General features: G+C 37.9%; 3 protein-coding genes across 5 annotated transcripts; 2 read left to right on the top strand and 1 right to left on the bottom strand.

The window, feature by feature from the left end:
- Positions 1-683: 683 nt before the first annotated feature.
- LOC134680095 (splicing factor 45) lies at positions 684-5,787 on the bottom strand. Its single transcript, XM_063539139.1, has 7 exons — positions 5,494-5,787; positions 4,438-4,615; positions 3,813-3,934; positions 3,141-3,338; positions 2,501-2,654; positions 1,650-1,747; positions 684-1,003 (listed from the first exon to the last, which is right to left on the bottom strand). Exons 1-7 carry the CDS (start codon positions 5,647-5,649, stop codon positions 731-733), a joined length of 1,179 nt encoding a protein of 392 aa, XP_063395209.1. The 5' UTR covers positions 5,650-5,787; the 3' UTR covers positions 684-730.
- A 945-nt stretch (positions 5,788-6,732) lies between these two features.
- On the top strand, positions 6,733-8,606 carry LOC134680023 (MICOS complex subunit MIC25-like). Its single transcript, XM_063539003.1, has 3 exons — positions 6,733-6,970; positions 7,677-7,913; positions 8,460-8,606. The coding sequence occupies exons 1-3, from the start codon at positions 6,842-6,844 to the stop codon at positions 8,562-8,564; spliced, it is 471 nt and encodes a 156-aa protein (XP_063395073.1). The 5' UTR covers positions 6,733-6,841; the 3' UTR covers positions 8,565-8,606.
- On the top strand, positions 8,501-18,417 carry LOC134680022 (serine/threonine-protein kinase greatwall). Of its 3 annotated transcripts, none has more exons than XM_063539002.1 (12): positions 8,501-8,573; positions 9,595-9,843; positions 10,739-10,967; positions 11,381-11,560; positions 11,749-11,870; positions 12,382-12,584; positions 14,389-14,598; positions 14,944-15,166; positions 15,887-16,041; positions 16,549-16,673; positions 17,299-17,511; positions 18,199-18,417. In XM_063539002.1, exons 1-12 carry the CDS (start codon positions 8,568-8,570, stop codon positions 18,243-18,245), a joined length of 1,962 nt encoding a protein of 653 aa, XP_063395072.1. In that variant the 5' UTR covers positions 8,501-8,567; the 3' UTR covers positions 18,246-18,417. The 3 variants fall into 3 exon arrangements, with proteins under 3 accessions (XP_063395072.1, XP_063395071.1, XP_063395070.1); XM_063539001.1 differs by lacking the exon at positions 8,501-8,573 and adding an exon at positions 9,205-9,397 and having other exon boundaries at positions 11,381-11,527; XM_063539000.1 differs by lacking the exon at positions 8,501-8,573 and adding an exon at positions 9,205-9,397.
- Positions 18,418-18,721: the final 304 nt, after the last annotated feature.

Here is an 18,721-nt window from a genome sequence, read left to right as displayed (position 1 = left end):
AAGATACGGGTTACGAAAACCGCATGAAAATCCATTCAGTCGTTTTTGAGTTTATCGCGAACATACATACATATAGGTAAAAATAATATAAACCAAATATTTATTACAACAATCATAAGTAATAACTACATAGGCAAAGGGTTAAGGTAAGACATATGTACATAGGTAGGGTAGAAAAGGGGTTTCAGTCGATGTGTGGAAGGGCGGCACCGTCGTCGAACCCAAGCCACCTGGCGGTGGACATAAACCGGTGGCATGTGCCTCGGATGCACATGCTGGCGGCGCGTATAACGGCGATACTGATCCTGCATCTCAGCCAGCCCAGTATAGTGCTTAGAGAACGGTTCCACCGTTGAGATATGGTTTCTGCCATATGTTTTACATATAGGTAAATAGACATACGCAGCGAGAGACTTTGTTTTATAAGGTATAGTGATATTTTCATACTTAATACTAGCATCAGCAATGAGAAGTTGGGTACCTAACTACTATAAATCGTCAGGTGACAAGCAAAAGCCACTAATTACTAAAAAAATTAAATAAAAATCGACCTTCTTTCAGTACTAATATGGTTCACTATGGCTATGAACTTATGGTGGCACTTATTGACTTTTACTTGTCACCCGACGAAATTTACATGTGGGATGGGATTCCATAGGTGGACATCAAAATAAATTCCGTAATATTTGTATCATTTGATATAATAATATAGATAAAACTATGAGTCACATTACTCAGTCAACTGTAAAGAGTTGAACTTTTCCACGTCATAAAAACCAGCTTTCACTTGTCTTCCGCCAAAGAATCTGCCATTCAGGTCAACAACAGCCTTGATAGCGCTTTCAATTCGTTTGAACTCGACGAATATCCGCACGGCCTCGTCGGCGGGCGCGTTCGGCAGCTCGAAGATGAGCACTTTGATGACGTCACCGTATTTGGTGTTGCACTCGTCTTTCACCTCCGGCTCCAGCTCTTCGTCCACGTCGCCTGGCCCAACCATGTTCTGTAAATATTGAGAAAATTCATATTTTATGGCCATTGGAGCTGCACATGTACTCTTGCTTGTTGGGTACCAATCGTATCGTAAGATCAGTCAGACCGTGAAATTCCTACGCATATCGTGAAACGTAAATATCTTTGTCTTGTTCCCGAAGTCGACGGAGCCCCGCGGGGCTCCTATTTCTGGACAGTTTGCCTTTCGGGCATCTGAAGCAACCTAAACTAATCTATCCCACCTATCTATTGGTTTAATGTGACTATAAAACTAATAGGTACTGTCAAAACATTACGATCGGCCGCCGACATATAAACCAATACAATTACAATTAGATTCAGAATAGCAGTTTCTTTATGTATGAATTACAGCTTTCATTTTAAAATAGGTACTTGTACATTAAGATTATTTGTTTATGGTTATAAGAAGAAGAATGCGCCACACCCAGCCGGGAAGATGCCCACTCCGGACCAGACAGCATACTAGGGGACGAAATGTTGTGGGGAGGGGTGAAAAATTTGGGGGGGTGACACGCTCTGGGATGGGGGAGGGATAGTTTTATAATCAGCCAGGTATAGAAGCCTAAATCCAATATTGGAAGGTAGGAGGGGTATATATTTTATATTAATCTGTCAAAATTTTAGTCAAAACTTACTCTGAGCAGTACAACTTTGCTGGGCGATTTCATAATCTCCGTGATGGAGGGTTCCTGTCTCGACATTTGTGGTGAGTTAGATGCAGTGCCTGGAGAATCTAGAATCAAAAATATGAGCAATATTTATAGTCTTACTAATAATGTAAGGAACTATGAACTTATTTGAATAACGTTTAGGGTTGTAATCCCTATGCACGCTACTGCTTGCATTCTTGCAAATCTCGGCTCGGCGGTATCTCGTGAATATATTCTTTCTAAATTATGCCAAACAGTAAAAGGGTACAATGTTCGAGCAATACCACGCATGCGTATTTTTTTTATTTGTCAGTGTCGAGTTATTTTGTGCGTTTTAACTCCTCGGATCCCACCAACGCGATATTGGGGTACAAAAGAGAAAAAAATCAATTATAAATTTAAAATTTCAAGGTCATATATCTATCCCACTGGGAGTTGATGGGTTAAGTCAATAAAAAAACCGGACTCGCGCACGAAGGGTTCCGTACCAAAAAGCAAAAAAAAAAAAGAAAAAAAATGGTCACCCATCCACAAGTACTGACCACTCCCGACGTTGCTTAACTTTGGTCAAAAATCACGTTTGTTGTATGGGAGCCCCATTTAAATCTTTATTTTATTCTGTTTTTTTAGTATTTGTTGTTATAGCGGCAACAGAAATACATCATCTGTGAAAATTTCAACTGTCTAGCTATCACGGTTCGTGAGATACAGCCTGGTGACAGACGGACGGACGGACGGACGGACGGACAGCGAAGTCTTAGTAATAGGGTCCCGTTTTACCCTTTGGGTATGGAACCCTAAAAAAACATAGAGTAAGTCTCCTCAAAATGCGGTACCTGATCCGGGCAACGCGGGCACGGCGAACGCCGGCGGCGGCATAACGGGGCCGCCATCTTTTTCGTGGATGATACGACCTCCTCTCTTGGATGTCTTCTCGACTTGCAGGGCTACGGACATTCCTTGTTCCTTCTTGCCAAGCCCTTGCCCCTCCTACAACATAAGCACTTTGGTAAAATAACTTATGTAAGTAAATAAGAGTGCCTTGGATTGTAATATGTTTATTAAATGCTTTTTATATTGGATCTTCTTCAAATTAAGATTGCTTTTGCCCAGGTATTGGGTTTATAATAAATAATAAATATTATAGGACATTTTTACACAAATTGACTAAGCCCCACGGTAAGCTCAAGAAAGCTTGTGTTGTGGGTACTCTGACAACGATATATATAACATATAAATACTTAAATACATAGAAAACAACCATGACTCAGGAACAAATATCTGTATCATCATACAAATAAATGCCCTTACCAGGATTCGAACCCGGGACCATCGGCTTCATAGGCAGGGTCACTACCCACTAGGCCAGACCGGTCGTCGCCGGGTTTGTATTATAAAAAACCCAGACTTTACTTTTACAGACAAACAGACATGCGGCGGGGGACATTGTTTCATAAGGTGTAGTGACAATCTCACCTTAAAGCCATATTTAGCCATAATCTTAGCCGCAATGGAGCTGGCGCCGTAGCCGCCGAGCGAGAAGCCGGGCTGGGGCGGGGGCTGCGGCGCGGCGGGGGGCGGCGACGGCGTCTCGGCCGTGAGCGACGGCGGCGGCGCTATAGCGGCGCCCGCCGCGCGCTTTGATATCTCCTCGGCCTCTTCCTCTTCAGGTTGCTGTGGAAATAGGAATTATTTTTTTAAATTTTTTTTATCACAAAAAAACTTAAATGGTACAATAAATTGTTATATACCACCAAACTGAGAACTGTTTGTTGGCGGATAAAGCCCTCTCTAACTCTCCATCTTTTTGTGTTCTACCCAGTTATAACCTACATACTTCATTTATAGTCGGTCAAACAACTTTGTCAGTAGAAAAAGGCGCGAAGTTATGCTAAAGTGCACTAAATATGTTATAATTAATACAAAATAATGTCTTCAAAAATATTATACTAATTATAATGAAAATAATCGCGCACAAAATAGTTTACGTTTCTTTTTTTAACTGTATTAAATAAGAAAGGGGCGAGTCTATCTCGCGCGCGGAATTCTGTCAAAGAAGAACTCTCTTGAAGCCTTTTAGGAGAGTTAAAGCATTCTTTTAGTTTATGTTTTGAACTTATTAAAATGTAAATTTGATCAATTAATCACCATAGGTATAAGTGTCTTTTCAGGAATTATGTCATCCTCATCTCCAAATCGGCTTTTACGTTTTCTGTCAGATCTATCGGCTCTGTCACCACCATCCAGCTGCAATCTTTTGGCTTGTAATTCTGAAACAAATATTCAATCATTTTTATAATTTTGACTGCAAAATGCGCCTGCAGCTACAGCCAAATATGAACCTATGAGCATGGCGTTCGACGGGTTAAAAACCATGTTGGTGGTTAAAAAGCATAACTATAGTGCAAGCATCATAAGTTTACACGGTTTACACCATAGTAAAAAGTTAGTACTAAAGTAACATTTGTAACCTTAGGATGCTTGCAACTCCAGAATAATTTGCGAAAGGATTAACCAGGAGTCCAGGACCAGTAAAAGTATTAATATAAAATTCATTATTAACAAGACTGGCTTACAGAAGGAAAAAATCTTACAATCTGATATAAAATTGATTAGTGATTTTAATACTAGTCTAAAGTTATGGAAACCTGATATAAATTTTTTATTTATTTGCAATAGGCAGGTCTACACAGACCGAGCTGCCTCACGCGGCAATACCCTCTCTCTGTAGACCTGCCTTATTGCCATCAGTAAAAAAAAAACGATAACACACCTTTGGCTACTTTTTCATAATCATTAGGCCACATGGGATCATATTCGTTAGCTACATTCCAGTCAAAATCCTGTACATTCAATGTTGCTGTCAGAGTGTTTACTTGCAGACTTGGGCTGTCAGAATTTGGCTCATCTTCATCTTTTTGCTTACTTTTAAGATCAATTACAGGTGTCAGCTGGAAATAAAGAAATATTATGATGCATTTTAGTTCTTCAGCTCCTGGTGGCCTCTGTGGACGCTCCGCGAGAATACTTGTATTAATAAGGATAAAAAATCAAAAACCAGCTCTTCTATATCCCACAATCACAAACGAAAATTTTTAATTTAGGGCATTTACATATCTTGCTTTCCAAAAGGGTTCTGTCACCAAAAAAGTTAAAGAACACTGGACTACACAACCATAAAAGAAATTGAATATGTTATGCTGTAGATTTGTTTGTTACAAGATAATGAAAATAAACTACAACTTCAAGGCACAGGCAGAACTCCTTTAATATAATACAACATACCATATCTACTTGAAATTAGGTGTATTTAAAAATATATAATTTGAATGATAGCTATGCTTTCTTCCATTTTTAAAAGCAATTGGGTTGTCTGAATAATGTTTACCGTTGAATTGCCGACAGACATTTCTTCAAATGTTATTTCAAGTATTTTCATTTCATTGACAAGTTATTGCGTTGAAGAATCGATACCAGTAAATTTCAATCGGGGACTTTTAATTCATACTTGAGTTATTTTATATATATTTTGTATCATGGTATTTCTTCACGGGTTTTCTTATTTTATTTTGGATTGTATTTAATAAAATTTATCACGCGTAAAATTATTTTCAGTTTGCAATATTTCTTTATCGAAACTAAACGCTGTCACGTCAGTCGGCTCACTCTGCGCGATTATAGATATGTGGGTAGTTTAAGATATAAAATGGTTTATCTGGATATACTTAATTTTTAGTTGATTTTGATTCAGACGCAAAGGCTCGTCAAGATAGTAAGCATTTTAATCACTGGTTATGGTTTATTTAAGGATTAGCGGTTTGTATTTTACCTGTGTAGATCGCCGTAATGCGTCGCGCTTTGGTTGTGTTACAGCAGCCTTTTTCAGTTGTAACTGTGACTGTAATAACTTTATACCTGAAGACCAGCCAGCGACTTTTTCAGTGGTTCTGGCTTTGATAGTGTCAACATCGTCATACAAAGACATTTTGTTTCAAATTACACTATTGTGCGCAGTTTAATTATACTTCCATTTGTAGCCTGCAATGCTTAAATTAGTATTAAACAATTTTTGGATTAAAATTGTAGTATATCGCCGTGTAGCCCGTGTACGCGTTCATTTTATCACTGTCAGTGTCACCTGTCACTGTCAAGCAGTAATGTCAATGTCAAACAACCACTTTCGTCGCCTGTTCAAGTCACATTTAAAAACGCAAGTGAACGTCGCGTTTTTATAAATAAATTGCGGTTGTGAAAGAGAGGCGATGAGGCGATTTTATTTTTTACGCAATATTTATAAAGAAGAATATTTAGATTTAGTAAATAATTAGTATTTCATTTTGTAAATAACTGTATAATTAGTTATATTACATTTTATTATAAGCATATATAAGCCACATATTAGCAATATGATTTATAATATAGTTGGTCAAACAAAATTGTCAGTAAATAAGAAAAAAATACTATACTCATCCTTTTCTTTTCTTTCTAGTATTAATGTAAGTGAAAGATAGTATGATTCTCTCAGTCTATGTTTGAAATGAAGGGGTATCTAGACGGGACTGATCAAATCAGTCGATTTGTTCAGGAAAATAATTGGCCAATCTCATCTAGTGTCCACACGTCCACACGTACACAAATTAAATCACCAATTTGCGTTCCACTATGAAAATTGGCATTTTTGTGTCCGTACCTGCTGATGTGATCGGGGAATCAAATTGGTATTTGCGTCCGCACCTTTGGTCCGCACGGCCTGTTCGATCGGAGAATTTCATCAGATTAGCGAAAAATTGTCTCGTCTGGATACAGCTTGAGACAGTCCTTTGATCAAACTATACTTGGTCAAGAAGATATTGTCAGTAGAAAAAGGCGGCAAATTATAAAAATGTAGGCGCGAAGGGATACAGTCTCATACAAAATTTGAATTTCGCGCCTTTTTCTACTGACAAAATTTGCTTGACCATCTATATCACTACATATCTTGCGAAGGTATAAGAAATTGAAAGATTACCAAAGAGTTTGTATGATAGGTACTTCAGGTTTGAAAAAAATTTAATAACAAATTTCTACTGACATAAGCCATAGAACTGAACAAAATTTTATAACGGTTGAAGTACTTTTTATTACTTTATGTTATCCCCATCTGAACTTCTTATCCCTATTTTCCTACTGATTTGGCCATGGGAATTGTTAGCAGTGGAGATACCCGACGAATTAGTTTCGACAATGACCTAGCAGAGACTCCAGTTTTAAGCATTCAAAATTCTATAAGTGATGACGTTGATGATGTCCTTCGTATAGAATCTATCGTAACCGTAAGTAAAAATTGTTAATATTGTGTCAACCTATTTACATAAGATTTAAATATCAATAGTTCCACTCACAGAATTGCCAGGCTTACCGTGGTAATCTCGAGCCGAACCACGTTCACTATCCACTATGATCTATCGTACCGTAGTATGGTTGCAGAGGACCTATCACGAAAACCGAAATTTGGTTATCAACTGCCTCTCTATCACTATTGCATATTCAAGTGATAGGATTAGAGAGCTGTGATAGAGAGACAGAAAACAAAATGTATGATTCTAATTTCTGGGTAGACTCTCAGGTCCTTTTTTCATGAACGGTTACTGGGGCTGCCCAATGTTATATTGTATTAATAAATAATAATATCTAATAATAATAAAGAGTCTCGACCAACACCTAGAGAAACTCTCGCTGGGTAGTTGGTTCAAGGGTCAGATGCAGAAGGCGGTAGTTTTGAACACGGCGCGTATAGTTCGTTGGTTCCTCACTCTGCGGTTCTGTCCACCGGCAGCTTGGGCCCTGCCCCGCTGCCGGCGGCACCCTAGGTTAGGTTTTTTATAATGTGCTTATATGTTTTATGTAATGTTTTGTAAATGTTTTTATATTTTACTTTTATACCTACTCACATTGTAAAATCCTAACCTAAGACCACCTAAGACCCTACTTAGTGGAATAAAGAAAATAAATAATGTCATTGACTTTTTACAGGAGAATGAGAAGGATCTAAATTTTAAAGAAGAAGTAAAAGGTGTTGAAGCAGGGGATAACGATTATTGGAATCAGAGACTGGACGCACTAAAAAAAGAGCATCAATTAATTAACAAAATTGTTGAAAAAGAATATGAAAAAACGGTGGAACGCGCTAAAAAATACTACGAACCACCTACTACTTTAACGATCGAGAAAATAAAGAAAATAAAACCTTGCTTGGACTGTCGGCTAAAAGTAACTATAACTGTATTATCTTTATCTACCTAACTACTTGGAGAATCAATCCATACGGTATATCATGGCCTCTCTCTACAACAGAGAGATATTATTATGATAATATCGCCGTTATTTACTAGAATCACCAGGTAAAGATATGTAGAGTAGGTACTTATGCAAAATTTCTTGATGATGTTTTTCTTTTATATGAATGGAACCAGAAACTAGAACTGGGAACATATTATTTACGCCAGAAGCTGAAAATTCCAGGTCATAAAACTTTACTCTGACAAATCCAATTTGGCAATAGAAAATGGCGCGAAATTCATATCGACTATATGAGGACTACTCTTTCGCGCTTACATTTTTTTAATTTTCCGCTTCTTTCTACTGTCGAAAACGGCTTGCCGATTACCGGTATTGGTTTGGATATCATAGGTATGTACATAAGGGACCAGGTACCTACTCTTATTTTGGATCCAAAATGCATAAGTACATAGATAGAGTAAACGTATTAATGTTATTAAGACTAGGATAAATAAAAAGTTTTGCGTGACTTTGCAGATCATGCAATGTTATGAAGAGAATCCACACCAGCCACTTGTATGTTCAGAAGTTGTTCAAGCTTTTACACAGTGTGTAGCTTCATGCCGCTCACCTGGGAACTAAATTATGACGGTTTTGTCATCTAAAAATACATTTTGTGACAATTTCTTTCAGAGTTATAAATAAATTAACTTTATTCCATGATCCTTTCATCAGAAACCTTTTATTTGTCCAGTCACTATAATTTTATTTTACAAAGTTAATTTTTGGTCAAGTATGAATATTTGTTATATAGTTGGTCAAGCAAATCTTGTCAGTAGAAAAAGGCGCGTAATTCAAATTTTCTATGAGACAATATCCCTCCGCGCCTACATTTTTCAAATTTGCCGCCTTTTTCTACTGACAAGATCTGCTTGACCAACTATAGTTGGTCAAACTAATTAGTCAGTCAGTAAGAACTAGTCAGTAATACTCATCCTTTTCTTTTGGATGCTAGTTCTAGTGTAAGACAAAGATAGTATGATTCTCTCTGTCTATGATTGAAATGAGACAGTCCTTTGACAAACATAGTTGTATTCTACAGCCCGCTCAAACTCGCGTTCGCGGCTTCATGCATACGACTCCTCTCTTTCCGCACCATTTCGTACAGTCTCTATCAATTTTGTCTCAAGATCTTATCGTCTTATTAAATGTCTTAAACGGTGCTTTCTATTTTACGCTAATCTGTCGTAACTGTCAGTCTGTCAGTGTCAAATTCTCAAACTGTAAATTACAATCATGCGGTTGGTTTCAAAATTTTATCAATAATAATTAAATAAATATAATTCTTGAACCTGATGATTTGATGTTAAAATAATTTTAAAATGGCTTCTAACGATTCGAAAATTGAAGAGCAGTCAGCGGGTCACACTATATTGGAAAAGATAAATGCCATTAGTGATAATGTTATTACTAAGGTGGGTACTTGTTTTTATTTTTAAGAAGTCTTATTTCAGTTCAAATTTATTGCATTCTAATTTAATCAATATTTATTATAAAGATAAGTATCGATTTAACTTCGGGCAGTGTAATAAATTCCGTAACATAAAACAATCTCATAAAATAAATACCATGCATTTGAATCTTCATTGTACGAATTGCGTTGTTTTTACAGGCTCCGGATATAAATGATTTCACTATTGTGAAGCCTATTAGTCGAGGCGCATTTGGTAAGGTGTTTCTGGCCCACAAGAAAAACAACAAAGAACTTATGTATGCCATCAAAGTTATGAAGAAGTCTGATATGATAAACAAAAACATGGTAACTCAAGTGGTTACAGAAAGGAATGCTCTGGCTTTATCAAGGAGCCCATTTTGTGTACATTTGTTTTATTCATTGCAGTCTGTGTCTTCTGTTTATCTGGTGAGTTAACTTTAATGTGTTATTTATTTAAATTTAAAAGCAATATTCCACTTCAAAAAGCCATTTTGATGTTGAGCTTATTATCTTTGGCCATTTTGGATTTCATGGGCCCATAAATCACGTTCTTTTGATAGGCTTGCGTGGGGATACTGATCCAACACGTAGAGGCCCTTTGGAGAGCTTTAATGTCTTGTAGAACATGCGTTTTTGCTAATCAACTTGTTTATGTCCATTCCACCTTAAAAAAAATCCAAAACCATACAATTCTGCTCATTACTTTTCTAGTTGTGTGCTAAAGATGGTTTTGTTTACTTTTATTCACCTAATCCTAACAATTGGCACAGACTTATCAAGTCATACAAGAAACGGTTACTTCACAATGTTTTCCTGCACCAAACATTTACTGTTAAATTTAATATCATTTGATACATTCATGAATACATCTTGTGCATTTAGGTCTGATGCCTTTTGTTAGAATACAGGTTTCTTCAAATTCAAGCCCATTTAGTTAAGAGAATGTTAGGTTACCGAGTATATGACCAATGCAAATTCTGTAATTCGATCTTTTAGGTGTTTGTTTTTCTGGTGACTCTCCAAAGCTTTATTAATAGTGTTGGTAATCTTGTTAGAAAAAAGTTAAAAATTGCACATCAGTGCTCTGTTCATCAAAAGCTTGTAACTTGTAATATAAGTGGAAGTCCCTTTTTGACAGCTTTTGTTATTACAAGTTACAAGCTTTTGATATACAGGGCACAGGTATATTTAATTCCAAAAAACCTAATTAGTTCAAGCTGGGATCTAAATCTGTTTCTCAATTTAATCCCATTATGTTTTAAAATATAATAATATGTTCAATTTTGGTCTTGTATTCATCTCAACAATTAAAACATTTCAGGTCATGGAATACATGGTAGGCGGTGATCTGAAGTCACTGCTAGGAATGTATGGGTTTCTGGAGGAATCCATGGCCGTGTTTTATATAGCAGAAGTGACTTTGGCTTTAGATTATTTGCACAAACACAATATCATACACAGAGATTTGAAACCAGACAACATGCTGATTGCTAAGAGTGGTCATGTTAAGTTGACAGACTTTGGGCTGTCTAGGATTGAGATCCATAGAGGTAAGATAATAAGTACATAGTCAGTCTAAGAAGTCATAACCCTCCTAGGTCCTAAGGGCCACTAGAAGGTAAGTCATTATCGGAAGGTTGGTAGTAAAACAAAACCGGACAAGTGCGACTCGGAGTCGCCCACTGAGGATTCCGTACTCTTTAGTATTTGTTGTTATAGCGGCAACATATCATTTGTGAAAATTTCAACTGTCTAGGTCTATCACGGTTCGTGAGATACAGCCTAGTGACAGACGGACGGACGGACGGAGTCTTAGTAATAGGGTCCCGTTTTACCCTTCGGGTACGGAACCCTAAAAAGAAATAGAGAAAGAGAACAGATTAAAAAAAATACTAAAGTTGATGATTATTTTCAACTTATTTATTCATTTTACTGATTTTGCCTTTAATTCTTTTTTTTCCAGATTTGGAGATCTCCGACTTTGTAAACAGAACTCCGAGCCTTAACTTGCGGACCCCTGGGCAGCTGCAGTCTCTGACGTCTCACCTGTCATTTGGCTCTGGAGGAGACAGGGATAGTACATACAACTCGGTCACGTCCGTGGAACCCTGTGAGAACCTCATTGATGACCTAAAAGAGACGTGTACGACACAACTCTATTATTAGGCTTATTAATTTATGTTGACTTTAACGCAAAAGCTAGCTTTATAACTGAAAAATACTACTTATATATTTAGTGAAAATGAACCCCTGAAAGTTACAGAAATCATAAGTATAAGAGTCCGAGAAGAAGTCCTAAAGCTTGTTACTTAGCCTTTTTTTTCATTGCAGGTAAATCAAAGGGACTGTTTGGTGAAATAGGGGACTTGAAAACCGGGATACTGGACCACTCTCAGCTCTCAGGCATACACCCTTTTATGAGTGCTGAGAGTATTAATTTGGATGACGTGATTGTATGTTTTTTAATATATGCTGTGCATGACTTTTAATTTTACTTTAATACCAATACTGTTATAGATCAATACTATCAATATTAGACCATCAGTCTACTAGTTAAACCAGTCTTTATAATAAGTACAATCAACCTAAATGATAGGTAGGACCTTCGGGATCTAATTATAATGGATTTAGTTGCTGTTAACGCTGATTATACTTACCATTTTCGACCTACGAAATGTAATGATATGTAGTCCAAAAGTCAGTGGCGGATTTGCCCTAGGGCCCAGTAGGCCCGGGCCTAGGGCGGCAAGATATTTAGGGGCGGCAAATTGGGACAAAAAATTATCTGAACATGACCAGATAACAAGAAATAACTAAAAATGTAGTCAATATGATGGGTGTTGAGAAAGGGGCGGCTACAGGGCCTGGGGCCTAGGGAGGCAAAGACTGCAAATCCGCCACTGCCAAAAGTAGTTGCTTGTGACTTGTGACCAATACATTTTTATTCAAAAAATCGTTTTCCAGTCTCAAGACTCAGGTTCCGAATCATTAAGCTCCTACCACACTTGCGAGAGCTCAAAAACTGATTCGTCCAGGGACAACAAGTCAACTGATATAAGCAGCAACACTGCATCCTCAATGGAAGAGTCACTTGTTTCTGCTGACTCTCAACATGACCAGTCAACATCACCACTCTGTAGAGGACATTCTTTGAAAAGGATACCTAGGTAAGTTATCTACTCATTAGCGGCCGCTGTACTTCCACAGAATAGAAGAAGGATTGACTTACAGGATTGACATGAACTTGAATTAACATTTGAACTAAAGTCGTCGACATAGCCCACCGGATTAGAAGTGGCAGTGGGCCGGTCATATTAGCCGTAGAACCGATGACCGCTGGGGAAGACGAGTTCTCAAGTGGAGACCGCGCATCGGCAAACGTAGCGTAGGATGCCCTCAGACTAGATGAAGCGATGACCTTCGCAAGGCTGCCAGCAAGTGCGAAAGCTGGATCAGAGTTGCCGCAAATCGGGCTCAATGGAGTGCAATAGGAGAGGCCTATGTCCAGCAGTGGACGAGACTAGGCTGATGATGATGAATTAACATATTTCGCGGCGGTCGCCGCCCGCTGCCTCGCGCGCCGCGCCCAGTCCGCGGCCTGACGGATGCATCGCATTTTCTTACTTGCTCGTTAAAAATGAGAAGTTATCATGCCTCAAACAGTTTCGATATGACTTCGAAGTTCTACTAAGCAAATCCTGTTTTTCATTGCAGTTCGATAATGCTTCAGTAAATGTTAAATTTAAATTTCAATCTCAAGTTTTATTATAAAGATGTATAAGGACTGTATCGTTTATTATAAATACAACTTTACTTAGCCGTTTTTTCTGGTATTATATTTTTATTAAAAAATTACACATATAGTTTAATTAGTGCTTTAATAATAAGTAACATTTCGTCCTGGGAGATCACGTAAAGCATATGGTTTGGACAATATTTACCCAATCCTCCCGAGTAACTACAACGATTTTGGACAAATACTACAAGAAAATTTACGGTTTGCGAACAAGACGAGATATTACACAAAAAAAATCGTACTATGTAAACAGCAATTACATATGATTCGTAAAGCGAAACATCTGGGCATAGTCTAATCATTTCTTTTAGTTGGAAAAAAAGTTTTGGATCTGTGCTTGGTGGCCTTTTAGAGAATATGGCATGTTACTTACGACAACCCCGACTTTGGTATACAATATAACCATCATGGAGCGTTTCTATCGACCTGTTCTAGCCATGGTTCAACGCCATGAATGTCCGTTAGGCTTTGGATTTCGGTAGATTCTTTTAGCTGTTTCCCTCATTTCGCTGGCGTCAGAAATTGACGGGCATCCAAAATGTTGCATAAAAAGTCGTTTTCATGTAAAGATAAAAAATCACCACATTTATTCTGTGGATGTTCAATTGAGCAATCATGAAAAGGACACTTAGATGGCATATTTTGGCAGCATATTAACCTTTTGTTTCTTTAAATCGTACCAAGGAATCGGTGAAATAGTCTCAAATTAAGCTCGATAGGCTTGTCCAAATTACAATTGCTAGCCTAAAATAAAATAAATGTAAAACCTTCTTATATCAGATATGGCTTAAAAATACCCCCAGAGTATACCTTAAGAACATAGTAATACAAAATAATACACACGTCAACAGTTAGACCAGGTTTTATTTGTATTTATAATAAACGATACAGTCCTTAATTATAGTTTCAGAATTATAAAAAATGTATAATTATAGGTAGTTTCAGAATTATAAAAATGTATAAATACATATAGGACCCAGGTATGTCCTTAAACTACGTCCAAGACCACCGGTGGACGGGCAGCAGCGTCCCTCAAATTCAGTGTACTCGACTGCGATCGCCAACCCGCCTGCCAAGCGGGGGAGGCCTATGTTCAGCAGTGGACGCCATATGGCTGAGATGATGATGATGATAAATATAGGTAGTACCAGAATTATAAAAATGTATAATTATAGTTTCAGAGCAAAGAAGAGGAAAAGAATCTTGGATGTCGATGGCGATACGCCTACGGGTGTGACGAGCCTCGCGGAGTCTAAGGAGAACCACAGTGGGCTCACACAGGAGATCATGGCGCTGGAGGTTAGCCAGAACACGCCTAAGCGGATGTCTATACATCCCACGCCAGAGAGGCGTAAGAACCCAATAAAAGGGGTTTTAAAAAAGAGGTAAGAGTGGTAGATTTTATTAAACAAAGTAAGCAGCCATCTTTTTGCTAAATAGCATTATATTCATGATAAACATTTGATTTTAAGGTTTCAATTCAAAATGTTTCAAAATTACAATAAAGTAAAATCAAATTAGTGTTTTAGTGACTTTTCATCAATACGCTTTTCAGACAGAAAAAGATAATACAATGAACCTATCTCTAATAGGGTTTATAACTTAGATATGTCAGCTCCCCATAGTCCCCATTTTTTGGTACCTAATAATTTACTAAAATTTTCAATTCAATGTAACATAATTCTCTGTTTCTTTATCCTTTGTTTGTTTTTTTTTTCTTTCTTTCACAGATGGGTTTCTCAGAATGACAGCCATCATTTTAATGTTGGCGTCATATTTTCAACACCCGTATCTAATACAAAATCACCAGATGGCAAGAAGAAACAAAAAGCTACTCGATTCAACTTACCCAAGGATGACCATTCAATGTCGGGGACTAAGGAAAAGGCTATCATATTCAGTAAACATATTTCAACTAGCTTAGAAATATTTCCTACTAGGAGAATGAGTAAGGTATGTTACAGTAAATTTAAGATACCTAATAATTGTAAAATTTACGTTTTCTTAACTCTTTGAACGCCACGCCTATACAACGAGCCATTGTAAACTTTATCGGAATGCACGAAGGTTGATATTACACTGTAACCAGGTGTGGCTCATTTCGTCGCTTTGCTACAGGTAGCTAAAAGTACATCCGTTCCACACCAATTTTGGTGGCTAGCTATAAGCCGCGCGTGGCGCTGCCGCCACCTAGCGGCCATATCTATCCTCGTATCGTAACAGACGGACGCGTTTTGTTAGAGAGTGAGTCTTCTGTACCTAGTACTATTAATTATTCTGTGCTGTAACCGAGCGCGTCAGTTAACGCCTTTGGCAGTCATGGTCTTTTTTTATCTAAGTACATATTATGTTTAAGCTATCATGTCTTTAAGACTACGTTCGCGAATGAAAATCTAAATACACAACTAGCGGACATGCCCAGATAATTTCTGACTTTTGTTTTGCCGTAGTCTTCTAAAAAGTTTTATACCTCAAATTGAATTTGAACTGTTGTGAGACATACTAACTTTGAATAATTTTACGATTTAGACTCACTTGTTTTAAGTCACTTGCGCGGGATGTTTCGGAGAGCCTAGGTCTCCTTTAGGCGAGTAACTTAAAACATATGAGTCTAGTTAAACCGTAAAATTATTCAAAGTTTAATACCTCATTAAATTTTAATGTATGTTTTAGGGTGAAGGAAGCCGGTCGCCTACAGAGTGCAAAACGCCTCTAGCTACAGCCCAGACACCGTACAGAACACCAAAGAGTGTAAGGCGCGGGAACCAGGTCTCTGATCAAAGAATTTTAGGAACTCCGGATTATTTGGCTCCTGAGCTCTTATTGAAGTAAGACATTTTCTTTTTCGTGTTTTGTTTCTCCATTGCTGATATTACAATCGTGATCCGACCGTCTGACATTCAAGTACTACATGTACGAAGCGTAAATGTCATGTTCCCGTGTTTCAGTTATCGATAGAGAGTATACAAGATAACAGACCAACCTTACCTTAACGTTACCTTACCTTACTTAACCTTACCTTACCTTCCAACGCATTAAAGAGCGGGCGTGAACTGTAAGGCGCAAAAGGGCACTTACTTGCTTATTGGCGTGACAAGTTTATGTTTTTGATTTGGGCTACAAGGTAGCAGACCAACGCGCACGGCGGTCCCTATGATCGGCCCCTGCAGTAATCTTCAGCTACTTATATTATGGGCGAGATCGCAAATGCCCAGTCTTCCAGACATACCTACATCTTATTACGGACTTCTAGCTCTTTGACGTATCACATTTTTATTTCAATATTTTTGGTGAAATCACTCATCAATTTAGTTATAACTGAACGAAATTTGCAGGCAGGGCCACGGGCCTCAAGTGGACTGGTGGGCGCTGGGTGTGTGCCTGTACGAGTTCATGACCGGCGTGCCGCCGTTCAACGATGAAACGCCACAAGCTGTGTTCACTAACATTTTGTCCAGAAGTAAGTTCGTTTCATACTATTTCACTGGTGTTCGAATACGGCGGGTGTTCCCCAACTAATATGCATCGTATTGTCTGTGATGCTGATGTGTTCAGACAGGTTAGCACCTTGTGGCGTTGGCGATTACATGTCTATACGTATACACGGCATATTGTAGTGAACGTCGCTTCTTCCCGAGGTGCAATACTGATAACAAGAAGGCAGCATAAGTAATAGAGTAATAGCCATAAAACCAGTACAAACATACTAACTCACATTTATAGACGGGGCATTAGACCCGTCTAAAATGTGAGTTAATATGTGTTCAAAACGCGAAAGTTTTAAATATTATACAGTACAAACATTTTTTAATTTTACCGTATACCGGCTAGTGTGCTTAATAGAGCTAATTTTGACCCCCATCAGAAAAAGTAGGTTGTTATGAGCAATCATAGTACATATTTATACCAATTCCGTTAACACCACTTCGCTGCACTAAAAATGCTGCAACATGTAGGTTTAGGTTATGAGTTTAACATCTCAACTGAAGAACTTGAGTGTGGTTTTTGTTAAATCGAAAGTGTTGAGACGGTTTACAGATAGACTTTTAATTTGTCAGGGGTATATACATTTTTATTAATTGCAGATCTTGAATGGCCGGAAGGCGAGGAAGCTCTATCAGAAGAGGCAGTGGGTGCCGTGGAGGCGCTCCTCACCATGGAGCCCTCGGACCGGCCCGCCGCCTCCGCGGTCAAGTGCATGCCCCTGTTCAGAGCCGTGAACTGGGAGAACCAACTCAACGCCGAGCCACCCTTCGTGCCTACTCCCGATGATTTGCACGATACTGGATATTTTCAAGGTAAATAGAGTCCTGGATTTTTATGTCAGCTAACAAATAAAAACCGGGCAAGTGCGAGTCGGACTCGCGCACGAAGGGTTCCGTACCATAATGCAAAAAGAGGCAAAAAAAACGGTCACCCATCCAAGTACTGATCCCGCCCGACGTTGCTTAACTTTGGTCAAAAATCACGTTTGTTGTATGGGAGCCCCTTAAATCTTTATTTTATTCTGTTTTTAGTATTTTTTGTTATAGCGGCAACAGAAATACATCATCTGTGAAATTTTCAACTGTCTAGCTATCACGGTTCGTGAGATACAGCCTGGTGACAGACGGACGGACGGACGGACAGCAGAGTCTTAGTAATAGGGTCCCGTTTTACCCTTACGGAACCCTAAAAACTAAGTTTCAGATATTTCTCTTTGTTATCTGTTCTTCAAATAAAAAATACAAAATATTTGCAAAAATATGGACCAAAAAGTGTGTATATTGTAAGAAAACGGTTAAGATACATACTTATAATAAAACAATAGTGTACTGTGTTCAAAAAAATAGTCAACGAGCAAGGGTCTGTAAAGGCTCAAAGAAGCCAATGTTAAACTACGAATTATAAATTACAAAAATATATTTAACCTATCGTATGTGTAATCGTAACTCACGGAAATAAAAATCGTTTTAGAAATTGCAATATGATATTTCTTGTTTCAGCCCGCAATATCTTGCAGCAACTACACGTGTCCAACTTCGATATGTAATTTAGTGAGTGCAAGTGTAATTGGAACTTTGGTACCTGAAAAGTAAGGACTGGCAAACATTTATTATAGTAACAAAAGTTTTCAAGTCACAATGAATTACCGCTGCTATCGGTCTCACTTTTAAAAGAAAGCTGTGATACTGTGTCAGGTAAGTTTTATTTAATTACGATCGTGAAGTTTAATGCACATTGTCTTCTTACCATTGTAAAATATGCTTGTGATAAGGGCTATAGGCACAATGCCCCCAAAAACTTTCAGTTTCAGTTTTCAGTAAATATTCGTTCACTTTAATAATTGGTGCAATGTACAGTCAGCCAAGAAAGTGGTTTACCACTTCAATCAGATAATAGAGTCGAAAAGTGGTAAACCACTTTCTTGGCTGACTGTACCTACGCAATACAATAAGAGTGTGCTTTAAAAAAATATAGAAATGTGTCAAGTAGAACACATCTGTCTTAGAACAATTATGATTCTAT

This window comes from Cydia fagiglandana, chromosome 3 (genome assembly GCF_963556715.1).
Source record: "Cydia fagiglandana chromosome 3, ilCydFagi1.1, whole genome shotgun sequence".
NCBI lineage: Eukaryota > Metazoa > Arthropoda > Insecta > Lepidoptera > Tortricidae > Cydia > Cydia fagiglandana.
The sequence above is the reverse complement of the archived record's forward strand: the minus strand, read 5'-3'. Positions and strand labels throughout refer to the sequence as shown.